Below are 26,878 nucleotides of genomic sequence, written 5' to 3' on the forward strand. Positions count from 1 at the left end.
GAGGAAGGTGGGGGAGCAGTGGGGGGTGAACAGGGAACCCCAAATTCTACTTGCATCTGCGCTAAGGGCTGCTCGATTATGGTAAAAATCATAATCACGATTGTTTTGATTAATATTGAAATCACGATTATTAAACACAATTACAAACACGCCTTTCTGTCATCTTCCACAAGTTACCAAAGTCATTTCTAAATAACTGGAGAAATTCTGTGAAGGAAGGGTGCTCTGCGTTTACAACATGAGAGCAACGCGGTATGCGGCACAATAATCGATTTATCTCGATTATTTTGTTCTCATGAGAAAACAATAGAAGTAATTCTATCATTCTATCATTTCAAAATGTAGACACACAGCGGTTTGTTCGCTGTCTTTGCAGAGCATTCATTCTAAATTGTCAATATTTAAATTTGGAAAAATCCATTTCCCAAACTGAAAGGGAATTGAGGCCCAGCTGTATTCTGGGAAGGATTTCCTGAGTTTGACATCATTCAGGCCTCCTTGTCTACCCACAGTGCAACACTGCACAGTTTACCACTTGATTAGCAACTAGCAAACAGGCTACACGGAAAATTGAAGGGAACAAGGAAATTGAAGATATGTTAACGGTAACTTACTGGTAACACATTGCATTGGTTTATGTTCAAACTGACGCTTGGTGACATGATGGTCTTTGATGACGTTAGCTTGCATTACCTAACTTTTTGCAGCTTTTAGTTTAACTATTTGGTAGCTAATGTTAGTACTACTAATGTCGAGCAACACTGTACTTATTGTACTTATTTTATGCCTATTCTTATGTCTGCACTTTCTACAGTGCACTACTTTTATTGTCTTTTATACCTATTCTTATGTCGGCACTTTATGCATTGCTTTTATTCTGTCAATTATATGCAAATTGTATGCCTATGTTCATTTTATGATATTTGCCGTGAAGCACTTTGAGCTGCAATGCATGTATGAAAGGTGCTATATAAATAAAGTTATTATTATTATTATTATTATTACTAAGGCAAATGCTAACTAATGGTAACAACAGATGCTGTGCCTTCTGGGGTAAAGGACGTCATCTGTGGAGGAGGCATCTTTAACCTCTTGAGCCCTAGCCCTATTTTCTGAAAATCCGCCTAAAAATACATACCTAAGTAAATGGAAGATTGCTCCACTTCTACAAGGTCCATTAGCATGCTCTTGGTATCTAGGGACATCTATGGGTCTCAGGGAATGTATTCCCAGTGTCAGACATTTTGTGTCTGTTACTAGGCTTGAGTAAGTTGTAATGAACCAAAGGAGAATATCAATTATCTTTTTGTTCATCTTTGATGGTGAATAACACCATGCTAAAATTTACCAGACATGAAACATTCAGCACCTTCTTTAGATCACATGTACAGAAAATCTAAGCAAGAATAAAGGGAAGATGATTAAACAGAAGGTTTTGTAGATACAGTACTGAATTCTGCCATCCGGACACATGCAATTTGAAATATGATTATAGAATATAGAATATCAGGCCTATAAATTACCTTATTATAGCCATGTCGCACATCTATGGATCGGGCCAAATCTCCCCTTTCCAGTGGCAGAGTTCAATCTGGATTTAGTATCACCAGGCGTGCAGCAAAAACCGTGAATGAAATCTACTGTAAGTACAGTTACTTGTTTATAATGTAGATTTCTCCGCCATTTTTCATCAGATTGCAATGCCGTTTTTTGCTAGACGTTCACAGAAAGGTAGAGAAACTAACTGCGTTCTAATTTATGCCAATAACGTTCAGGTTTGTGGGAGATAATCCAGAAAAATAAGATAAATAAAAAAGGAAATCCACAAGTCAGATGATTGACAGGAGCTGGCTTGAGCTGGGTAGTGTAGTTTTTCTAAATTCCAAAGCCCATCGAAAGCCCTGGGTCTCCTCTCCTCATATGACTACAAACAAAATAGCGACGCGCATTTCCTAGCGTCTATATTTGCATGTTTCCGACTAGATTTCCAAAACTCGTATTTCACTAATAACACATTAACCTATTGGTAAACAAACGTATTGCTGAAAATATACATGTTGACTGCTTTTTTGACAGGGTTAGGGTCTTTACTTTTGGCTACATTTCAAAAGAAAATGCAACATTAATTCATAGTCTGTAGAGATGGATTTATAGCGTGATGTCATTTGCGGTCCACCACCGGACCGCTCAGGCTTAAGAGGTTAATACCACTGACCACTCAGTCAACTGTCCTGTCACTGGTAACTGGTATTAACATGGTGAAAATGGCAGTGGGTGGTGCTGGTGGTGGATGGAATGAAGGTGCTCACTTGGTTGTCTGCCGAGAGGCGGGGCATGGAGAGGGTCCGCCCATCCATTTGATGATAGGGCTCAGTGTTGGAGTACCGCCCCATCTCCCTCATCTCTACTGTCTGCAAAACAGAACGAGAGGGGGGGCGTGACCACCATCGGCCAGGGGGGACTCGGAGAGAAGGGCGTGGCTACTGTCTACTGTGGTGGGGGTGGGGGACTAAGGTGGGAGGGGCTTACAAGGAATAGGTTCAGTAAACATTTAATAGCAGGAGAAATGTTATACTAAATATAACAGGAGGATATTCAAAGCTAGTATAACGCAGTTTAAGAAGGAGGGCTGGAACCGAAAGACAACCCGTGTATCCCTTACATGCAGGAAACCCTGTGCCTCTACTGTCAATCACACCCCCATGCCCCCAGGGTGCACATACCTGAAGCTAATTGCACCTGATTACTCCGTGCCCTTCGAGGGTAGAACACTAGTTCTACACTAACAATATCCCGGGTGTCTTGTGTCTTTATAGTGGAAGCCCAAACTAGTGAATCCTATATGCATATTATTCTAAACACATGATATTATTCATTCTTCAGGGTGATCCATTTAAATCACAGCCTATTAGCGTGTCTTGGAATCTACATGGGAAGGCGCCAATTCATGCCATTCCAATTCTGAGGAGTGTACAGTATGTGCTTCCTTGTCCCCACAAGACAGGCCATTGGGGAAGCTGTGTCACGTAACTTAGTATTTCAAAATTGGGGACAGGGTTGAGGAGGATAGCCGGTCTTACAGAGCAAGATGAGGGGCTGTGTAGTGGGGCGAGGTGGCGGGAGAGAGGGAACAAGTCAACATCACAGAACATTATTCTACCGTACTGCCCCACCCCCACCCGCCTCCCCTGCTGACTCAACAGGTGGTTTGAGCGGAGGTGGGGTGTGGGGTGGGGGGGGCACACAAAAAATGAGTATGTGAGTTATGGTGCTGGGGGGGGGGGGGGTTGCAGGAATGATACAGGAGAAAGAGAGAGGAATAATGCGAGAGCGAGATAAAGAATGTGGTCATGTGTGAAAAGTCCTCAGTACCTACACAGACAGAAGCTATTGATACTACTACCCTCAGTACCTACACAATCAGACAGAAGCTACTAACCCTACTACCCTCAGTACCTACACAATCAGACAGAAGCTACTAACCCTACTACCCTCAGTACCTATGCAATCAAACAAAAGCTACTAACTCTATTACCCTCAGTAGCTACACAATCAGACAGAAGCTACTAACCCTATTACCCTCAGTACCTACACAACCAGACAGAAGCTACTACCCCTACTACCCTCAGTACCTATACAATCAGACAGAAGCTACTAACCCTACTACCCTCAGTACATACACAACCAGACAGAAGCTACTAACCCTACTACCCTCAGTACCTACACAACCAGACAGAAGCTACTAACCCTACTACCCTCAGTACCTATACAATCAGACAGAAGCTACTAACCCTACTACCCTCAGTACCTACACAATCAGACAGAAGCTATTGATACTACTACCCTCAGTACCTACACAATCAGACAGAAGCTACTAACCCTATTACCCTCAGTACCTACACAACCAGACAGAAGCTACTACCCCTACTACCCTCAGTACCTACACAACCAGACAGAAGCTACTAACCCTACTACCCTCAGTACCTACACAATCAGACAGAAGCTACTACCCCTACTACCCTCAGTACCTACACAACCAGACAGAAGCTACTAACCCTACTACCCTCAGTACCTACACAACCAGACAGAAGCTACTAACCCTACTACCCTCAGTACCTACACAACCAGACAGGTCGCTTCCATGATTGTTTTGGTTGTAGAGCATGTCAGTGAAGTCATGCCTTTTATTGTAATGTTTGGGAGTAAAGTATAAATCAACTTCCTGAAAGTAACCATGCTAAGCATACTCAATAGAACCCATAATGCAGTAGATTTTAAGGGTACTAAAAGGGTACCAAAAGGAGATCAAAGAGTTAATACTACTGAACCTTGTATTGAAAAGACCGTACTGCAGGGTTTACATACTGAACCTCTGCCTAAAATACCATACTGTAGGGATTTTCAGACATGGCAAGAGTGATTGATGAACACAGAGAGCGTGAGAATAAACAGAGAAAGATAAGGACAGAGAGAGAGAGAGAGAGAGAGAGAGAGAGAGAGAGAGAGAGAGAGAGAGAGAGAGAGAGAGAGAGAGAGAGAGAGAGAGAGAGAGAGAGAGATGTCCAGGAGAGAAGACAGCTAACTGTAGCACCACAAGGAAAGTCAACCATTGGTCAAATGTCATCTTATAGGCTGAAGAAAAACAGCATTTCCACCCCAGCCCTTGTTCTTTGCAGTAAAGACCAATAGAGTTGATGTGTAACGGCTCTCCTGGGTCCAGTTTGCTGATATTACTGGATCGGTCCAGCCATCTTCCTCGCTAAGGAGAATGGACACCAAAAATCAGTGTCTTGTTTGAATTGAAATAAATTGCCCAACCAAGTACTCCCACCGTTCCCTTGGGGTTTCAAGGTCTTCGTTTGGCCGTTGGCTCGGGTTAACTTAGGGTTAACCCTGCTTGCCTGCAGAGTTGAAAACAAGTGACGACTTACCTTGGGGTGAAAGTACAAAAGCATCTACCCAGAGTGCATGATCAACTTCTTCCCTGCCGCTGAGAGAGCACAGAGGAGGAACGCAGCAGAAATCACCGTGGGGCGGTGACCGTGTTGTTTGGGCGGTGTGTTCGTGCGTCACCGTACCTGGGGGTTGTGTCGGTTGTCATGGAGATCGTCGGGGTAGGGTCTGTCAGGGCTCCAGTTACCAGTCTTCTGGAACATCTCCTGGGCTTTGGCCGTCACCCACGACTGGCTCTCAGTCATACCACCACCACCACCACCACCATCACCACCATCACCACCACCACCACCACCACCACCACCACCCTCAGGGGGTCTGGCACACACACACACACACACACACACACACACACACACACACACACACACACACACACACACACACACACACACACACACACACACACACACAGACACACACAATAGTGAATGTCCCTAAATGACTAACTGACTCCCCATTGTTGAAACTTGCATGCGTGAGTGTCGTGGCCGGGTCCAGCTTAACTAGGGTTAACTAGGCTTAACTAGGCTTAACTAGGTTTAACTAGATTTAACTAGGTTTAACTAGGCTTAGGCTTAACTAAGCTTAACTAGGCTTAACTAGGCTGGCTTAGTCTTGTTTATGTATTATGTATGATATAAGTATGTGTACATAGGTGGGAATATCAACACCGTCGGGGTGAAAATCTCCAAAAGGGGCAACATTTCAGGGATAGAGAGGCCGTGATGTCACTGTACTACTGTGACCGCTTTACAAAATAATTTTTTTTAAATTTTTATTTGTTGATATATTTCACATAGCAACCGTTGTTTCTTATAACATGGAGGACAAATGAGCATTCTAAACATTCCATGAAAGGCCTGTATAGGAACTTTATTTTCAGATTGAGACACCCGTTGTAATTGTAGACATTCTCCACCAGGGGGTGTTGTGCCTAGCGCTTAATCTCATCAGTGAGCCTTAATGGTCACAATTTAGACAACCTTCATTCAAACGTTCAATTCAGATAACCCCCCCCCGCCCCACCCAACTGCAGAGATATGATGGTCTTTGTTGCAAAACGTGTAGGAACTCTCATGTATTATGTATATATCGACCCTCTCCGGTCTACTCACAGGCTGTTGACGTTGTCGGGCTGGGTGCTGGGGAGGCCGCTGAGGCCCTGCCCCCCCTGGCTGTCCGTGGCCCCTTCCTCAGGGGCCGGCTCCATGCGCTGAAACATTAATGGCGTTCGGTTCTGTGTGAGATACACGACATGGCCTGCAGGCTGGCATCAGGCACACTCAGGGGCACACAAGGATACAAACACACACATACAGGATGCACCCACAACATGCACCCACACGGGGGTGGCCAAGTCCCTCCCCCACTCCCCACAAACTTAGACTGATCTGGGATCAGCTCTTCTCCACTTTGAATCCTCACCTCCGCTGAAAGAACGCGGCCCCTGTAGCAATAACATCTGGAAGCCGGGTTCACTGTGCTGACCTGAGGTCGACTTGGTGTTTCCCCTCCAGTCAGGGGGTTCAGATTTAAAGAGGGTAAGCTGATGCTGGATCTGTGCCTGAAGGGAAGGTTTACCCACGGCTACTGAGGTCAAACGTGCCCTTAAATCACAGGTCTAGAGCCAGGTTACCTCACCCATAAGGAACTTAAGGTGGCCTTGTGATCATTTTGTCAAACTATCACGTCATCTATGGAAGGGTCCTCAGCCGAGCTTCGGATGAGAAGATTATCGAGTCAACTATTTTGCGGAGAGTTACAAACTGAGCCTGGACCGGCCTCTTTTAAGGAGCAAGTTGTGTAATTCCTACTCCATCGGATAGGGCAAAGAGGTCAGGCAGCCCGCTACCCAGGGCATCCTGGGTAGTGCAGTCCTCTTGGGAGTGGATGGAGGCCCTGTGCCGGGCGGGGCGTGCTAGAGACGGTGCATGACTGCTACAGCCCATGTCATGTCCATCCACAGCCTAGAAGCTAACGGCTAAGTGATAAAGGGAGCCCCGTCCAGAGACAAGCGCCAGGCCACACTTCACCGGACACTGTGGACACCATCCGACGAGAACACCAGAACAGGTTTCGTAACGCTTTACTTAAAGCAGATCATTCTATCGTAAGGATTATATAACTAGGACTTTGGGGTCATTTATACTCGGTCGCTCGACACTTGTCAATGATGCGTTGACTAAAAAAGGATTACATGACATTTTGCGCCAATGGCGCGCACCTCCTGAATTTAGTTCCACTGTACTAGATGGTCACATTGTGTGCTGGAGAGCAAGATGGATGTCCTCCTGGTTTCACTTTCATTTAGGCTATAGCCAATTAAAGTTTTCCAATGGAGTTTTCTTGTAAACAGCTTGCTTTGTTTATATTCACATTTCAATCCAAATAGACAGTACCTACACAATCAATTGATTTAGATACCCAATCCTCTCCTCGAAGCACCCAAGCCGTTCCATGTATTTGTTAAATTCCACCACCAGCACACCTGATTCAACTTAACAAGCCCTGAATCAGGTGTGCTGGTGGTGGAATTTAACAAATACATGGAACGGCTGGGGTGCCTCGAGGAGAGGTTTGGGAACCACTGGCTGTAGACTATACATAGACATTGTTGTTCTATAGTCTACAAGCTGAATACATGTCCTACCTCAACGTTTGCTGTTTTCTTTGCTTTCACAATATGTTTATGTGCGTTCAATTTCACGTTTTTGGCAAAATTTTTGTGATTCTGACCTCCTTTGAGCAGTTTGCTTGTTCGATTTCAAGGGAGATCATATAGATAGACCAATCGATTTGAAGCACGATTGCATGTTTACACACTTCCAGTTCCAGTGCACTCTTTTTGTGTTCTACACAAACCCTGTGCTCCTGGCATGCTTGTGCATTCTCGCGCGCACGCTGGAAGAACACCGATTTCCGGGTACCCATTTTGTCCTACTCTATATAGCGTCAATTTCATCAACTAGTGGGAAAAAACTCCATTGGATTCCTTTAGGTTTTGTAAGCATGGGACAGAGAACAGGTTGGCAAAGCAAATAAAAAGTCAGGAACTTGACTTCTTTAAATCGACAGAAACCTTCACCAAAGCATAAACACTAGGCGTCGTGCAATACCTTCGTTTGTTGTTGAAAGTGTTGAGCGACAAAGCATAAACATTTTGGAAAGCAGGGTATCAATTACCATGATTCCTTATGTCAATGCCCAGATAATACCTAGGTACGACGGGCATATTTGTGAATGGTTTCATGAATAACCATAACGTGTTATTAACTTGTAACTCGCGCATTATTATACAATCCATTATAGCCATATGCCTTAAAGGGGTAGTTTAAGTGGTGTGTAATACTATCTAGTAGTGTAGCTGATGCAGTGCCCTTAGCTCACTCACCAAGTCCCGTGGTCGGAGTCCTGGCCCGCCGCTTGGTTTGCGAGCGAACCGGGAAGTGTCAGACAAGTGGTAATCCACTTTTAAAATGTTATTATTGTTTTTAAAGCCCTCCATGGATTAGCACCACAGTACATTATCAACCTGCTGACTCCTTACTCTGCTCCCAGGTCATCCTGACAACCACTCCTCTCAGTCCCTCACTCACATCGCATGACTAAAGGAGACAGGCTTTCAGACTTTAGACCAGTCTCCCATCTCACATTAAGTTCTGTCCAACTATAGACCTGTTAGCTGTTTACAAACATACCGTGTTCGAGCCAATCAGCAATACCAACTGCACTAAAGGAATTCGACAGGGCTCTATGGAGAAACCATGACACTCCCCTGACTAAAAGTTGTTTCAAACCTGTGTGCCTCTTTTTGCAGCTGGTGCTTATTAGTGATGGTCATGACTATGACACTAGACAAGCCTTGAGGGGTCGGTTCGCCCTGCCGAGACCCAGAACTGAAGCCTTAAAGAAAACTGTAATGTACAGGGCAATGTCCTACTGGATAGACTTCCACAATATTTGGTTTCAATTACCAGTAAGGTGGGATTTAAGAGGAGACTAAGAGTGGCTGTAATGCAGAAAGATTTTGGTTGGGTCTAATCTGTGTCTAATGAATGGGTTCTTGTGTTGGGTTATGTGTTGATTTTGGAATGTCTTTGTCTAGTGGTTATGAGGAGTATTAGAGTATTAGTGTATGGAATGTCGTGCTGTTTTTGAGCACGTTTTCGTTTTCTCTGAGATGTCTCCGTTTGTTGTTTTATTGATATTTGATTTGTTCTATATGTTTGTATATTTGTTATTGTTCTATATTAGAAAATTTGGCATACATATTTGTTTGTATGTCTGATTTTGATTGGTTTAATGTTCTATAATTGTTTGTATATTTTATTGGTGTTTTATTGATATTTGTTTTGTTTTTATGTTCTTTTATTGATTATTCTTGTTTAATTTGTATATGTTTGGATCCAGACCCCAGGAAGAATAGTCGCTGCTGAGGCAGTGACTAATGGGGATCTGAAATAAAGAAATAAATGAAAGCGGCTGGATGTCATTTTGCCAAATCAGCATGGCTGTGAGTGTGAGTCTTTCACCTTTTACATAATCTAGCTTTGGCATGGATTGATTGTTTAGATCGCTATATTGTAGTCTGCCCCGTTGTTCTGACCAGGTTTACGTTCCTTTCTGCCCCGGTGATGCGCTCGCACACGGAATCTGACGTATACAGCGAACAGGTCTATTGAAACTTTGTTATTGAAATCACGTCAAAAGACCCACAGTTTTTCTGGTGATTTTAGTGCAGTTTGAGGTTGCCTTGTTTTATTCCTATCTTATCTTATTTTATTATTTTATTGTACATCTGTACTGTACTCTCTTTGTACTGTCTTGTCGGCACATGTTATACTGTGGTGCTGTGTCGTTTTGTTCTTTGTTATTGCTATGTATTCTATTGTATTGACTAGAAGACGATGACTGGCTCAACTCCTGTTGTTTTTAAATGTGCTATATAAATAAAAGTGACTTGACTTTACTTGATAACATGCAGGCAAAATCTTCAAATTATGTGGTCCTCGATCATTTCCTATGTTTTATTCATGTTGGGCCACAGCCCAGTATGTAGTGACTATGTCACAATGGGTTCCAATAAATCACGTCGCTCTGAATGAAGCTTTTGCCGGCATGTTATGGTGCAGATGAACACTTGTCTCGTGACCCCATGCCTGTCTGAAGCTTCCCGGATCTCTCGGAACCAGGTGATGGACCAGAACTCCCAGCATGGGAGTTAAGCTAAACTACACTACGCAAGTATTCCATACCACTTAATGTGCAAACATCTATCATGTCTAATTTGATGTCTAACTATCCCTTTAAACACAACAAATACCTCCAAACCTGGCAAAGGCTCACTAGGTTGCACCAGCAAGGATTAAGTTTGTATGTTCATCATGTTGCACACATTTTGAAGACTAGACATTCCTCAACTCATACATCTCAAAAGAGGATTATAAAATGGCTGCATAATAACCTTTGGATATCTGAAATTTGCTGCAGAAAAATAACACGTAGGCCCCAACCTCTTTGAGTTCTATGAATAATGAATTTCAAATTCACACTCATCTGTCCTGACAATATATCGGTGTTGGCTTGTTAACTAGTAAACATACAGCTTCGGTTGTGAGCTACACTTTCTGGCAAACGTTTTCAGAAATGTCTTAAGCCATAGAATATGCTCTACTCTACTAATGGGCTCTACTCAAGTCTCTACTATGTTAGGTAACACCGGTGCTCATACACAATGAAATTAATTATATTTAACCAGTTTTCCTCTTAATTTGTTTACATACAGTAGCCTATACCTTAAACTGCATAAACTGCATTGTGGTGAAACGTTTAATCATCGATTGAAGCTTTAAACCTAGATATGTTCATCGGACTTTCACAGTTAACTGTGTAACGTAATTAGTATTAGAATAAAACCTGGATTGACGGACCTTAAATGAACACTAAACTCCTGGACGTGGTCACTCGTCCGAACGGCTTGTCAAGGATGTTTCGTCTTGTAACTTGGGACTTAGTTAGGGAATTTTAGCAAGATGTTTGGACCATCTGTGAAAAAATGTATTACCAATAGCTTTCTTCACCAAAGTGTTCCTATAGGTGTCTACTAACACCTCTCAATTTATTCAAACCCAAATCCTCTGGGAAAATTCTGGAGAGCCAATCAAAGTTAAGGAGCCCAGGGGGCTAGGGCGAAAAAAATTAAAATCAAATATTAACGTGTGGGGTGACTAACTAGGGGTTTTCAGGGGTGCTGAATCTATTCCAACCATTAGTTTTGAGTAAATTTGGCTCCCTGGCCATAAAATATTGGTATACCCAGAGGGCTTGGGTGAAAAATATGAAAAATCAAATATTAACTTGTGGGGTGTCTAACAAGTGTTTTTCAGGGCGCTGAATCTATTCCAACCATTTGTTTTTTAGTAAAAAACGATTTTATGTCCATAAGAACATATATTTTTACTTTATTCCAAGAGAAATGTAACGTTACATAGAATGGAATGGTATAGAAATGTGCATTATTGATACATGGTTTCAGTTTTTTTTTACTAAGCCAACTCCCCATCTTCCTCACTCCTTTTCTCGTCTGTCTGGTTGTTATGGCACTCTCCTTTACACTTGCCACAAGCAGATATGCACTTGACCCCCTGTTTTTTACAGCAGCACCTGCGTGTACTGCAGTCTCCCTCACAGTTGCAGCTGATGAATTTCAGGAGATAGTCTGGGGCAATGGGGTCTGTGGTAGGGACTGGTGCATAGCCTTCTTCTCCCAGTTTCCAGCCATAGTCCAGAACATCCAGTGATGGACTTTGTAGTAGAAGCCAGTCTCTGGTTTGGAGATATGCCCGGAGAGAATGTTGTGCTGCTGCTGCTGTAGTCGGGGGGGGGCAGTTTCTCAGGGCTGATTTTCCCTGCTGCAGCCCGCTTGCTGAACATTTCAAATCTCAAGTCCCCCAAACCTTTGGGTGGTTTCCCATGGAACATGAGTTTGAATATTTCACAGCCGGCTGTGATGATGGTATCTTTCTGGGCTTGGATGTCAAGAAAAACTTCCATGGCCTTCTCAGCTTGGTCCGTCTTGCAGAGTGTGCGTAGGAAAGTTGGTTTGCTAAAGCCAGAAATTGCAAACACGGTATCGCAGCCTGAGAAGCTGTGTAGAAAGAGCAGATATTTCCTGTATTTCTCTGGGAGGGCCTCTTGTATCTTTCCAACATCGTAAGACACATTGTTTGCTGTTGTGAAGAAGACTGAGTGGTCTGCATCATGATGAATGAGCATAACCAGGATGTCCGTATCCTCAGCTCTCCCCTCAACAGCGGACTCTCTTGCCTCATAGAGCTGCCTGGACGATAGAAGTGTCTGCATCATCAAAGCATTGATGTACACGGATTCCATTACTACTGAATGTCTCAGCTAGAAGCAGGATAAGCTGGGCCTTGTTGTTCTTGTTGTCAAGGAACTTTTTGTACGTCTGAGATGATCATGGTCCTTGGTCGAGTTGTCATATCCGTCAAAAAACCACAGTGATCCGGAGGTGCTGGCTTCCCATGGCCTTCACAAACCTGAGGTAGCTCTCAGCGATGTCCTTCCAGGTGAGGTTAACCTCCCACTTGACATTGTGCAGGAGCCACCCACCATCAATCACAAGGCTCGTGCATGGGGTTTGCCCAATGGGTTCCACAAATGTCTTTAGGAACTTTGCTAGAGCAGCCTTATCTGGCGTTCGCATCTTCTGGTTTTTGTCAAAAAGAGACATCGGTGTTGGCGTCAACTCAAATAGCAGAGCTTCTTTGGTCTTGACTTCACGCTCACTGATGATGATGAGGCGGTTGAAGAGATTGAGTGAGTCAATAACCAGCTTCTCCCCACTGACTTTGGGTCCAGATCTGAGGGTTGCTAATGATTTGACTTAGTACTTTGTTTGCATTGTATCATTAACAGTTTTCCCATCCATCTTGGCCTGTATGGTTCTGCCAATCTCCTCTGCCTGATCCGCATTTACTGGGTCTCCGAGAGAGCTGCTAAACCCTGTAGAGAAGGACACCAGGGTCTTCCTGTCCCGTGTGTTATCGAAGGGGTTTACTACTTCCAACCATCCAACTATGGTGGAGCTGCTAGCACTTTGACTACTTGACCCAGACAATACGCTGCGTCTGTTCAACATGTCTGGATGTTGGTCTTGCTCATCTTGCCCTAAAGAATAGAATTTGTTAAACGTTTTTATTAAATTGAGATGTCACTCACAACATAGAATATGATTGAAAACTGCAAGTGCTTTCATCACAATGAAAAATAAAACAAACGTACGATTTCCAGTGGATTTACTTCTTGCACCATTGTATAGCTCGTTTCTGCATTCCAAATGGCGTCTAAGCTTGGGATCATCTCCGTTTTTCCAGTCTTCATGTAGTCTTCTGATTAATGCTTCATCGTCCACACTCTCAGAATAAGACTAAATCTGTGCGTAGCCTTTTTGGGTGACTTTTGAGAGCTTTTTAATCCCAGTCTCAGGACCACCACAGATGAAGCACCTTAAGCAACAAGCTACAGAATCCTTTTCCATGTTGTAGTCTACTAAAAGACAAGTGTCATGATTCGTGTCAAAACATACAGAACTAGTCCACACAGCAAGACTTATTGATGGAGTGAGTGAACTACAAGATTATCTTCACTGAAAAAGTAGATCACCACACAAAGTCCAGCTGATCTTATAACCACTCTGATGCTAGCTATCTATCTAATGTTAGCTGTAAGCAAACTTTAGCTAGGTGAATGGTTGTTTATTGTTAGCATTAAACTAGAGAAAATTGATAAAGTGCTACATTTACAGTTATCAAACCTTTTGCCAGCAGAGGAAAACCAATTACTCTCCCAAAGAGTAGTTAAACGATCATACCTTAAAATCGTTTTTGTTGTGCAGAGATATTTGCCATGCACTCCTGCTCCTCCCCCACATGCAGACAGTGTATCCTACTGAGCATGTGCAGGTGAACACTTATTAGTTTTTTGCAATATTTTCATATTTTATTTTCCAGAATAGAATCAAATCAACAACACCTCAGTCCCATACCGTTGATTATACCCTTTTTGCTGTACATTATAGCTTAAAATATATTATACTATATATATAATATACCAATATGTTATGGCCAGGGAGCCATTCTTACGCAAAACGAATGGTTGGAATAGATTCAGCACCCCTGAAAACCCCTAGTTAGTCACCCCATACGTTAATATTTGATTTTAATTTTTTTCATATTTTTCGCCCAAGCCCCCTTGGCTCCTTAACTTTGATTGGCTCTCCAGAATTTTCCCAGAGGATTTGGGTTTGAATAAATTGAGAGGTGTTAGTAGACACCTATAGGAACACTTTGGTGAAGAAAGCTATTGGTAATACATTTTTTCACAGATGGTCCAAACATCTTGCTAAAATTCCCTAACTAACTGGAAGCACGCAATAGGTTGAGTGGGGTGACGATCGAAAGGCGGCAAATTCAACTTTCCAACAATGTATTGATTGACCGGCAAAAATACAGCACTAGGCCGACAGGCGAGGGCAAATTGCTGCGAAGTGTGCGCACATGCAGGCTGCCGAATGTTAACACATTCGGGGCCAACCACGGACATGTCCGTGTTTCGGATCCAACGGTTGAGGGCCAACCACGGATATGTCCGTGGCAAGGTTGTTTTGGCTTTTATTCCATTGTAATATCCTACTCAATGTCACCGAGTGGCACTGCAGATTTACCCTATTCTTGGAATTTGGAAAAGTGCATTACCGGCCAGATCCTCATAGGGGCGCTGTCTCGATAATGCAGTGTTCCCTGTTAGAGACCGTTTTATTTTTTTTTAATTTTTTTATGAATGGATTTTTCTGTTAGCCTGCAGCTATGCGTGTAGCCGATCGCCTGAAATAGTTTTTGGGTCGCTGAATTCAGTATGCAGTAAAGGATTATAGCATCAGCCAATGGACATATGGATCTACCAGATGGCGATCAATAACTGGGAAATCCTTTTTGCAGTCCAACCGGCCACAGGTAAGAGCTATTTGACGTCAATTACAGCCCAATCGGGCCTTGCTTTAATAGCCATCCACCCGGTCAGCGAATTAGGCTACTGAGGCTAATGCCGTTATTGGTAATCAATAATCAGAAACGACGTCCCCCCCCCCCCCCCCCTTTCATGCATTCATGGTGGACCATGATACCGATCAAATGCATTTTGATTTTGATCTCTAGCTTGTCTATGGCCGAAACGCCATTCGATTTAACGTTATTAGCTTAGCGCCCTGTATCTCGCGTTCCAAGAAATACCCCAGAAAATTCTGCTATAACGTTCATATTCAAGACGCTATAAAATGGGAATGTATTGATGAAGAAATTATTTGTTTAAGGCATATTGAAGGGACGGTTTATAGTGTCAATTGACAATGAGAATGGACAGATAGCAATAATATAAAGTATAGATTTAGCTCTACAAACAGCCTCACACACAATGAAACCTTATTATGATATGCTGGCCGTATAGAGTGGGGCCCGTCTAATCCCTGTGGCCGTCAATGTGTTAACAAGTTAATTTAATCATTGTTGGTGCAACGCAGCCCAGGCGTGTACAGAAGTGTCCAGCCGGTGGTCAGTGTGGAGAGACGTTGCATCTGGACATTCTGGCGCTGGGCGTGCTATAGCTACAGCCTCTATTATCAGTCTCCCGGGAAAACTAAAGTTCCCTGCTAAAAAGAAAAACAATAATAAACATTGCGATGAGGTCATAATATGTCGTAAAAATATTACGTCAACCAACATTCCAATAGTGGCTTTGTGTAGACTATCCCACACTGCCTGATGTAGGCTATCCCACACTGCCTGATGTAGGCTATCCCACACTGCCTGATGTAGGCTATCCCACACTGCCCGATGTCATAACGAGCCACTCCTACAGCAGGCACCACCGCTCAACATCTCACCAATCACAGAGGACACGCAGACAGACAGGCGGACAGACAGACGGACAGACAGACAGACAGAGAGACAGACAGACAGACAGACAGACAGACAGACAGACAGACAGACAGACAGACAGATAGACAGACAGACAGACAGACAGACAGACAGACAGACAGACAGACAGACAGACAGACAGACAGACAGACAGACAGACAGACAGACAGACAGACAGACAGACAGACAGACAGACAGTTAGATACGTGAACACAGAGGAGAAAAGGGAGTCTTGGTTAGAACAACGTGGTGACAATCAACCTGGATTGACCAGTCGTTGGGGGAAAGGGCTCGATAAGTCCCGCCTCCTCCTGGAGGACTGAAGGGAGAGTCGGAGGGAGGGAGAGAGGGACGGGCAGGAGAGAGGAGTAAGGAGGAGGGGAGTAAGGAGGAGGAGAAGGTGACGACAGGGGTGAGAAGAGAGAGAGAGAGACAACGAGATGGGAGTGGAAGAAAACAGAGGTGAGGAAGGGAAGGTGGCCCAAGCTGGCGTTTGGACACAGAGAAGACAGTCAGTGAACAGTGGTGGACAACACAGATCAACAACAGCTGGTGAAACACAGTCAGACAGTGAAGGCAGATTACAAACGACTTTGACCAGAATACAATACACAATAATAGAGGGAGGTGGAGGTCGCTGGGGATTGGAGGAGCAACCGGGATGAGAACATACTGTAGTGGAAGAGATCAAAAGACCCAACGAAGGGACAAACAGAGAGACAAAAGAGACAGACAGACAGACAGATAGAGGGACAGATAGAGGGTCGTCCTTAAACACAGCTGGGCTGCTGTTGAGAGAGAGCCTTGTGTGAAACTGTCCAGTCAGTCCGATGGCATGGCTGCATTCAAGGATCATACCAACATATAAGGTTGTGCAAAAAATTAAAAAAAATTTAAATAAAAAATACATCCCATTCACTGATACGCATATATACCCGCTTGGCAAAACACTGGTCTACAAAAAGGTTTACAAACCTCCCTGAGATGTGTTCTGGATCTCTTTGGATCTCTGTGCCTCAGTCTAATGGGGTAGAGTCATTGAAGGTATACTCTTAGCTTCTCAGTGCTTTACAATTTGCTTTGTTATTGTTCTTGAATATGGCGGAGGGGGGTCATTTGTTTACCTCCTACGGAAAGATTTCCAAAATCAAACAGTGACGATGTCAATCTCCACATACAAGGTTGTTTTTCTTCATTCGACAGCAGTCATATGCATAATACTGTAGCTCTATATCTAAACTCTATCTACGCATTATGTTCGCTATGTCAAATAAAAACCAAGCCGCGTATCAGTGAATGGAGAGATGCGTGTGGCCGGTGAGGGGACAGCAGTGCATTCATCCAACAGAAGGTAGGGAGGGGGGAAATGCATTGAACAGAGGACCGAGATGAGGCCATGTGGTGTCATCAGCGTTATCACAAATCAACATCAACGGCCCAAAAAACATCCGTAAGCCTTAGGACCCCCTAGTCCTCCTCACCACGATCCGACAGTCCACAGCAGAGGAGGAAACAAGAGAAAACATGGCAGCTAGGAGGTGGGGGAGCTAGCTAGCAAACTACCTAGAGAGCATGGTTAGGGAAAGGCAGCCCATAGCCCTGGGGACCGACATGCTGAAGGAGGGAGGGTGTAGGGTGTAGGGCACAGCTTGCTGGCAAGAAGGACGAGAAAGCTTCAGTTAGCATGCTGAACAGGGGAGGGCGAGGCTCGGTGTTGGCTAGTGGTGATGACACCTCAGAGGGGAGGGGCTGGCTAGTGGTGATGACACCTCAGAGGGGAGGGGCTGGCTAGTGGTGATGACACCTCAGAGGGGAGGGGCTGGCTAGTGGTGATGACACCTCAGAGGGGAGGGGCTGGCTAGTGGTGATGACACCTCAGAGGGGAGGGGCTGGCTAGTGGTGATGACACCTCAGAGGGGAGGGGCTGGCTAGTGGTGATGACACATCAGAGGGGAGGGGCTGGCTAGTGGTGATAATACCAGAGAGGGGAGGAGGTGGCTAGTGGTGATGACACCTCAGAGGGGAGGGGCTGGCTAGTGGTGATGACACCTCAGAGGGGAGGGGCTGGCTAGTGGTGATAATACCAGAGAGGGGAGGAGGTGGCTAGTGGTGATGACACCTCAGAGGGGAGGGGCTGGCTAGTGGTGATGACACCTCAGAGGGGAGGGGTTGGCTAATGGTGATGACACCTCAGAGGGGAGGGGTTGGCTAGTGGTGATAACACTTAACACTTTGAGTGCCAGCTATTAGACAAAGCCGCCTGTAGCGAGGCCACCACTAGATAGGGAACGGTCACCTTGTTTGTAGAGCTATAACTATATTCTATATTATAGCTATGGATACAATACTATGGCCCATTTGACAGCACATATCTATCGTTCAATATGTGAAAAATAATGAATTTTTCCATCCATATGTTCCCATGTTATACAGTGGTGAATATAAGTATGGTTCTAGAGCGGTCTAGGGTAATTCATGAAATGCTGAGTTAGAGCCCTATACGTCCATTCCACTATAGACGTTGCCATTTCTTGCCTGTATACGATATTATCCCGAAATCTGATTATTATTATTTTTGTATCTATTTTTTCTCCTTATTTTCTATTTTTCTCCCATCCCAATTTCGCCTTGCCAATTCTCCCTTCAATTCTCCCCTCCCCTGTCTCGAACGTTGCTAGACTATGCCTCCCACTGGTCGGCTGCAGTGAGGACCAAGCCTTGCATCACGTGTCCCCTCCGGTACACGAGGAGGCAGCTGTCGCATCTTTTCACCTGAACAGCGCAATCTCTCAGTGGCGAGGAGTAACACGTGGGAGGCTCACGCTGCCCCCGATACTTCCTGATTCTGCTGTACAGGCGCACCAACCGACCTGTAGGAGTCGCTGTCCACAACGTCCAATCCCCACCCACCGGCTTTCCCACCCTCTAACACTGCCAATTGTTTTAGTATGATGACTGGCCAAGCCGGTAGCAACGGCGAGAGCTGGGCTCGATACCAGCATCTCCTGCGTTAGTGGCGAGCGCCTTGCCCACTGCGCCACTCAGCCGCCCGTTTCTGATTATTTGATTGTCAGTAACGGCATTCGTATTGAACACTAAAAACGCTTATCAGCCCAATCGGTGTAAAAGCATTGCAGGATCAAGCTAAAATTTACGCCAGATCATTCTTACCTGTGATCGGGAGTATTCCAAAAATAATATTCCAATTGTTTGATCGCCCTCTGGTACATCCAATGCCCATTTGGCCCACGGCATAATCCACCACAACATTTTGATCGGGGTTATTTGACACGCTTCGATGGAACCGGCAAAACGGCTGCCCTCGCCCGACAAGGAAACATGAAACCGGAGACGTGTGGCCATACCACAGAGAAAGATACAAGGTTGCAAAGGGTGCTCGATACCGCCGTCTAGCGGGATGCAGCCGGAATTGCACCTTGGGGACCTCAGACTCATTCCATATGGTACAACAGGCGGGTGGATAATGAATAAAAATATAAAAAAAAAGTAATAACAACCCAGAAACAACTTTTCTCTTTTTTGGCACTGAACAACTTAGGCCCAGAAACGAGTTTTCTCGTCTTTGGCACCCAAAGTGTTAATTAAGAGGGGAATGGATGGCGCTGTAGCTTGATATGGCGTGTGTGTGCGCGCGCGTGTGTGTGTGTGTGTGTGTGTGTGTGTGTGTGTGTGTGTGTGTGTGCGTGTGTGTGTGTGTGTGTGTGTGTGTGCGTGTGTGTGTGTGTGTGTGTATGTGTGTGTGTGTGTGTGTGTGTGTGTGTGTGTGCGTGTGTAAATTGGGAGAATTGGATTGAATACTAGAATACATGATTTCCTATGCTCTGCTATTTCCTTGTCAATGAAGATCACAAAGAGGTTGTGCATCTGGCCTTGATATGGAGCCAGCCTTCCAGGACACACTGGCTAAGTAGCAGCCATTGGCTCCACAAACCAGTGGCCTTGACTATTGTAGGCTAATCGTTTTGATATTTGGTAGCCTGGGGCATTACTGGCCTGAGGGTCGCAGGCCTGTCAAGGAGAAGCCCTAAAGTGTCCATAGAGGTCATGGAAACACGTTTAACCTCTAGAACATTTAAATTCTTTGTACATTTGTAATACTTTGCCGTTCGATCTGCGGATTCAAATAATGGATTTTAAATGCAAGGAGGAATTTGGAGTAACACACGTGAGTTCCTACGGTCTTGAGCGTCGGGGGTGGAGGAGCGCAGTCACCCTGAGGACGTGTGGGGGGGGCGCAGTGCCGAAGGCCATAGGACGGGTCACTCCGGAGGGCCATGGGGGGGATAAGAAGGGGGCTGGCAGAGTGGTCTGAGGGGTTAGGGTTAGGGGGAACCAGTCAGTACCTGCTCCTCTCGCAGTGCCTGCAGCTTTTTGGTCTTGCTCTGTCGGTAGTATTCCATGATCATCATGGCGGCGTAGATTTTGCCCACCGTCAAGTCTGTGGCTGCTGAGAGAATGACAAGTTACCCTGCAAGATTAGACCCGGGAGAGATGGGACCCTGAGCCATGGGAGCAGACGTGCGACACGCCCACATGCAGCAGACGTGCAACACACCCACATGCAGCAGACGTGCGACACGCCCACATGCAGCAGCGGTTCTCAACCCCCCAGGGGGTTGCAAGATTCTTTAGTGGGGGGTTCAAGAAAAGATACACAAACACATCTTCATGTTTAAAATCTTTGTGAAATAAGGAATAATGACGTCTAAAAGTCCTCCTCTAGTGAAATAGCTAACTAATGATCATTATTTGGTGTCAAAGGTCACCCTTCTGTCCATGCTTGACCATGTTTGGGGGTCAACGGTCACCGTTATGTCCATGCTTGACCATGTCGGGGGTCAAAGGTCACCATTCTGCCCATGCTTGACCATGTCGGGGGTCAAAGGTCACCCTTATATCCATGCTTGAGGGTCAACGGTCACCATTCTGTCCATGCTTGACCATGTTTGGGGGTCAAAAGTCACCATTCTATCCATGCTTGACCATGTTTTAGGGGTCACACAACAAAGAGGTTGAGAACCACTGACATATAGTAACCACAGGTTCACAGTAACCAACACACTGGGCTGGTGGGGTCGAGCATGCTTCTCCATTCCATCACGTTTTTAGGAAACGGAACTGATTGCTTTACTAATTATGTCCATAGGGTACAACATACAGTTGCATTTTGTTGACGCAATGATCATAACAGTACTGATCATAACAGTACTGATCATAACAGTACTGATCACAACAGCACTGATCATAACAGCACTTATTATAACAGCACTTATTTATGATCATTGTGTTTCTTTCAGTTGTATTATCATAATCCTTAATCCTCTAAATCATGAGCATTATTTTCTGGGGACGCACCGATACAGAGGCAAAATATTATTATTTGAATGAAAATAAATCTCCTATCCTACTGTAGGCCTACAACTACATCTTTAATTAGGCCTAATTATGTCACAGTGGCACAGGATAATTTGCTAAGCTTTTGTTCATTTTCAAATAAAATATAAAACTATAATTGTGTCTTTGTCTTGTTATGTTAATCTTCTAGTAGAGGAAATGGCATGTTTGCAGCCTAAAAGTAATTGTAGCCTACATCTAGGTGGGGCTCAAAAATATTTCCAACTACCCAAGTGGGGCCTGAATGAAAAAGTGTGGGAACCACTGATCTAGAGGGACGTAAAAGTTGCATGAAAGTCCCATGACTGTTCAGACCGAGGCCGCATTGCAAAAGATCAGACCTGCTGTATCTGATGAGGGGCCTTTCTCACTCACCTATTGGGATCGAATCAGCGCCCCCGGGGACGGGGGGGAGTGTTCTCACTCAGACGGACACACCCCTTTTGGGATCGAACCGGCCCTCATTCGTTTTACCCCCCGCTGAACCTGGGACGGTTGGATTAGGTGGTTTCGGATGCGGGCCAGTGGGAGCGGGGGGCGTGACACACACAACGTCGTTACTGTAATGCTTTTCATGCTTGCTTGAATTTTGGGCAGATAAAACCACACAGCAACAACTGGACAATACCCACAAAAACTATATTTATGGGCAATTTGAGAGTTCAGACCGCAACCATGTGGAGCCTCACAGCTCAGTGGATGAAAACATGAAGCCACGTTACAAACAGCACTTCCCTGGCTCGCATTAGCCGTTAGCTTAGCGTTAGCCATTGCTGTATACTATACTTTCTTGTTCGAATGCATTTATTTCTATTAGACCAGTGGTGCCCAACCAGTCGGCCGTGGTCGACCAGTAGATCAATGACATTCAATATAATCGATGCGAGCAATGTTACTAGTAAAAGGCTAAGCTAACTAGCGTTAGCCGTTAGCTTAGCGTTATCGTTAACCCTGCAAAACGCTCAAAAGCGGACTCTACAACAGAGTTCCATTCGTGAGAAAAGAGGCAGAAAAGAGGCAGAACACACAGTGAATGTATCAGTTTTGTTTACTGCACGTTCTTTGCTGAAAAATAAGTGCTACAGGCTATACTAGACTAGGCTAAGCTAACTAGCGTTAGCCGTTAGCTTATTGTTAGCCCTGGGAAACGCTCAAAAGCGAACTCTACAACACCATCCATTCGTGATAAAATGGGGTGGGTTATATTGACAAGGCTTGACAACAGAGGTTCAAATATAACTTTATATTTATTGGTTATTTGTTCATTTTATATCAGCATCCAGTCTCCGCCGTCGTGTTAAGACACTTCCTGTTTACATTTTCGAACGTGACATCATCGCCTACGGCAAGCGTAAACGCTCAAAAGGCAAACCGTAAACAGAACCCGGAGCGAACCAAGACTGAAGTGTGTACACAAACTAGAGGGGGGAGAGGGAGGGGGGAAGTTCGCATCAGATCTCAGAACGGGCTAGAACGGAATGGAATGGAAACGAATAGGTGAGTGAGAAAGGCCCCTTAGGACCACATTATGAAAGTGGCCCAAAGCAGAATTGAAAAGATCAGATTCCAAGTGATTTGTGCTGTTCACACTGTTGTGAAAATCTCATCTGATTTGGGCCACTTTTGCCTGCAGTGTGAACGTACTGTAGTATACTGTACAAGCGTGTCAGATCTCTCAAATGGAGAAAATGGATTCAATCTCAATATTTCTTGTCCAATGACCCCAAACTGAAGAAACAAGTCTCCTGTTCAGTGAAGACGGTGAACTGGGTCGGTACTCTGTATCGGTTTCGTACTTTAATGTATAATCTTTTATACTATATAATACACTTGTGAGTGTCTAGACGTGAAAAATGAAAAAATTTCGACCGCACTCACCAGTGTGGAACAAATATACATTAACAACACTGTACATCTATTTTTACACCACGAGAGCCAGTCTTTTCACAGGCAGATACCTACGATCCTATGAATAAACAACGGATGATCTCGTAATTATCTCCATAAACTTTATCCAACTACAACCATTATTTCAACTTTAATCTTGAAATTTCTAAGAAGCAACTGAGTAGCCAACTCACTGAGAAACATTAAGAGCACTCCCCACACTCTCTCTCTCTCTCTCTCTCTCTCTCTCACACACACACACACACACACACACACACACACACACACACACACACACACACACACACACACACACACACACACACACACACACACACACACACACACACACACACACACACACACACACACACACACACACACACACACACACACACACACACACACACACACACACACACACACACACACACACACACACACACACACACACACACACACACACACACAAGCTACATTTATTTCTTCTAAGAACTCCAGATAGTTATCCCCAGAGTTCAGATGGAATACTTAAAGACATAACATAAATCATCAGAAGAAGAAAAAAACGTCAAGCTTTAGTTTTCAGCCACGGCTTCTGTTTCAAAGTGACGTGGCTACAAGTTGCCTCATGTGTTGGAAAAGCTCATATTTTATCAAGGATATCATATATTTCTGTACAATATATGATACCGTTACTGTATGATAATATATGGCCATGTAGTGTATAGCTGTCATGCTATGTAGCATGCAAAAACAACATGCTACGCTAGCTTGATATGGTTTGTTATCGTAGCATTAGAATGTACAATGATCAATTATGGTATTATCATCTTTTTTTAAATGATTAATTCATTATCTTAATACAATTCCATTGCTACTGTAGTGAAAAGACTTCTATAGAGGATATTCTATAGCAGGCACCCCCTGATACCAGACTGAATGGTGTGGTGTGTGATACCAGACTGTCTGAATGGTGTGGTGTGTGATACCAGACTGTCTGAATGGTGTGGTGTGTGTGTGTGTGTGTGTGTGTGTGTGTGTGTGTGTGTGTGTGTGTGTGTGTGTGTGTGTGTGTGTGTGTGTGTGTGTGTGTGTGTGTGTGTGTGTGTATCTACTGTATATGTACATACTGTACACATATATAAATTAATATTAATTTGAGTGTGCATACAGTATGTATCTATGCTATTCTGTACTTGCACATGGAGTTATGTGTTTGGTTGTAAGTGTGCAGGTGTGTGTGTGTGTGTGTGTGTGTGTGTGTGTGTGTGTGTGTGTGTGTGTGTGTGTGTGTGTGTGTGTGTGTGTGTGTGTGTGTGTGTGTGTGTGTGTGTGTGTGTGTGTGTGAGAGCCTGATCAGGAGATGCAGAGCAGTGACAGCAGCTGGGTAGAAGCGGTCCTCTTGGTGGATTGGTGATGAGACACACGGAGACACTAACGGAGACACACTGTGTGTCTTCCTGCAACTTACACTTGTGCGGCGTGACCAGCAGGTCCAGGGTCTTCTGGGACAGATTGGGCCAAATAGCCATCATCTCCTTCCTCAGTTCAGCGTCCATCTGATGCTTGTCTGCTCCACCTGGGGGGGGGGGCCGGAGCCCCACGCCACGTCGCATTTATTATATTACACACACACACACACACACACACACACACACACAAATACAACCAAAACACGTGCAAGCATAAACACACATACATACACACAACCACACACACACACACACACACACACACACACACACACACACACACACACACACACACACACACACACACACACACACACACACACACACACACACACACACACACACACACACACACACACACACACACACAACCATGGTACGGCACCAAACGTTAGGCACAAAACCCACCCCATTCCACAAAATAAAGAAATACATGTTTAACCAGTCACACATTCATGTACACACATTCACAAACAAACAAAAAGAACAGTATCTGGTTAGTGTCTTCATTTGGCACTATCAACATTTCAAAGCAGAGAAAGAGAGAGAGAGCAACATACAACGAGAGAGAAAGAAAAGAGAGAGAGAGAGAGAGAGAGAGAGAGAGAGAGAGAGTGAGCAAAAGACAACAAGAGAGAAAGAGATACCATAAAATCCACAGGAAAACAAACGGTTTGGTGAGATGACAGGGGGAGAGAGACAGTGACAGAGAGAGACAGAGAGAGATAGAGAGAGAGAGAGAGAGAGAGAGAGAGAGAGAGAGAGAGAGAGAGAGAGAGAGAGAGAGAGAGAGAGGGGGGGGGGGGGGGAGAGACAGGGGGAGAGAGACAGTGACAGAGAAAGAGAGGGAGAGAGACAGGGGGAAAGAGAGAGACAGGGGTAGAGAGACAGTGACAGAGAGAGAGGAGACTAGGGAAGAGAGAGAGACAGGGGAGATAGACAGTGACATAGAGGAGTTGTACCTTTGGCGATCTTTATATCCAGCGCCGTTCTGATCAGTGCCATGAGCGTGGAGTTGAAATGCACTGTGTTATCGTCGGCAACGGGCAAGTCCATTCGCAGCAGCCTCTGTGGAGAGCCAGTCAGGAGGACAGGATGAGAAAAGGGGGCGTGTCCGCTGAGGTGCGTGTCTGAACCTCCAGGAAGGGGGAAGGGGGAAGGGGGAGGGGGAAGTGTGGTCGAGAGAGCTCCATAGACAATAGCCAATCGAGAGTAGGATCAGATTAATTCAGCTTTCCCAAAATGGTCACTGAGCTCGATTCAAATTCAGTCGAGAGATTCTAGATAAGGTTCAAGCGTTCAATTTAGTGGGTGAATCTGGGAGCGCTGAATGCTGATTTGAACTCTAAAGTGTGCCGTGACCCTCTGTGTGGATGCCGTGGAGAATATCCGACCGCATCTCCTTCGCCCGCCAGTGATACTCTTACGAGACAGTGCAGCATATTCCAATGGGAGGGCCCTCCGCTATAGCTAAGCGTCTGCGAGAGCCGAGAACCACGAGGAGGAACGGCCGGAGCCAAAATGGCGTCCGACCCAACGACCTGTGCCCATGTTCCCTGGATGTGTGAATGCAGGGGTGCACATTCACACATCTTAGTTTTGTTACACACATGTAAATACACACACGCCACCCCCCCCCCCCCCCCCCCCCCCCCCACGCCCCACCCACCACTCCCCACTTACAACACAGTGTCATTAGCACAGACTGCAATTAAGGATGCTTAATTGGAGTCCTCTTGAAGACAGAATAGGGTTGACCGGAGCACAATGTAGTATTACTGGTGGGCCACTTTCGAAGGGGGGGGACCGGCGTTTTTCTTTATTTTTGTATGGAGGCGTCCGCTATAGAGCTCCCCCTCCCCTTTGAGTGGAGGTTCCCTGTCTGTGACCGTCTCCTATCAGATAAAGCCAATGGAAGAATCCGGGGGATAGAGGGAAGCTTGGCCCTATCCCGCCGGTTCGTGTCCATCAGTTTTACATGAGCGCCGGGTGGGGCAAAGCACGGAGCATACACATGCCCGTGTGTGCGTCTGGGATGCCCAAAAGACAAAGTGCGTGGCAGACGGAAGGTGGCAGACGGCAGGCAGGCAGGCAGGCGGGGGCAGGCAGGCGGGGGGGCAGGCCGGGGGGCGGTGTGTTTTCTCCAGAGCC

At 45.1% G+C, this 26,878-nt stretch overlaps 1 protein-coding gene across 1 annotated transcript in view; it reads right to left on the reverse strand.

Moving 5' to 3' along the window:
* Positions 1-26,878, reverse strand: part of LOC311231699 (voltage-dependent P/Q-type calcium channel subunit alpha-1A-like) — a 188,165-nt gene that overhangs the window by 18,850 nt on the left and 142,437 nt on the right. Inside the window, 6 exon segments of the mRNA XM_084318327.1 lie at positions 2,310-2,411; positions 5,079-5,217; positions 6,072-6,193; positions 20,315-20,418; positions 24,727-24,834; positions 25,690-25,795. Coding sequence (XP_084174453.1) covers positions 2,310-2,411; positions 5,079-5,217; positions 6,072-6,193; positions 20,315-20,418; positions 24,727-24,834; positions 25,690-25,795 — 681 coding nt within the window.

This window comes from Notolepis coatsorum (genome assembly GCF_963971535.1).
Source record: "Notolepis coatsorum genome assembly, chromosome: 7".
In the NCBI taxonomy this organism is placed as follows: Eukaryota; Metazoa; Chordata; class Actinopteri; order Aulopiformes; family Paralepididae; genus Notolepis; species Notolepis coatsorum.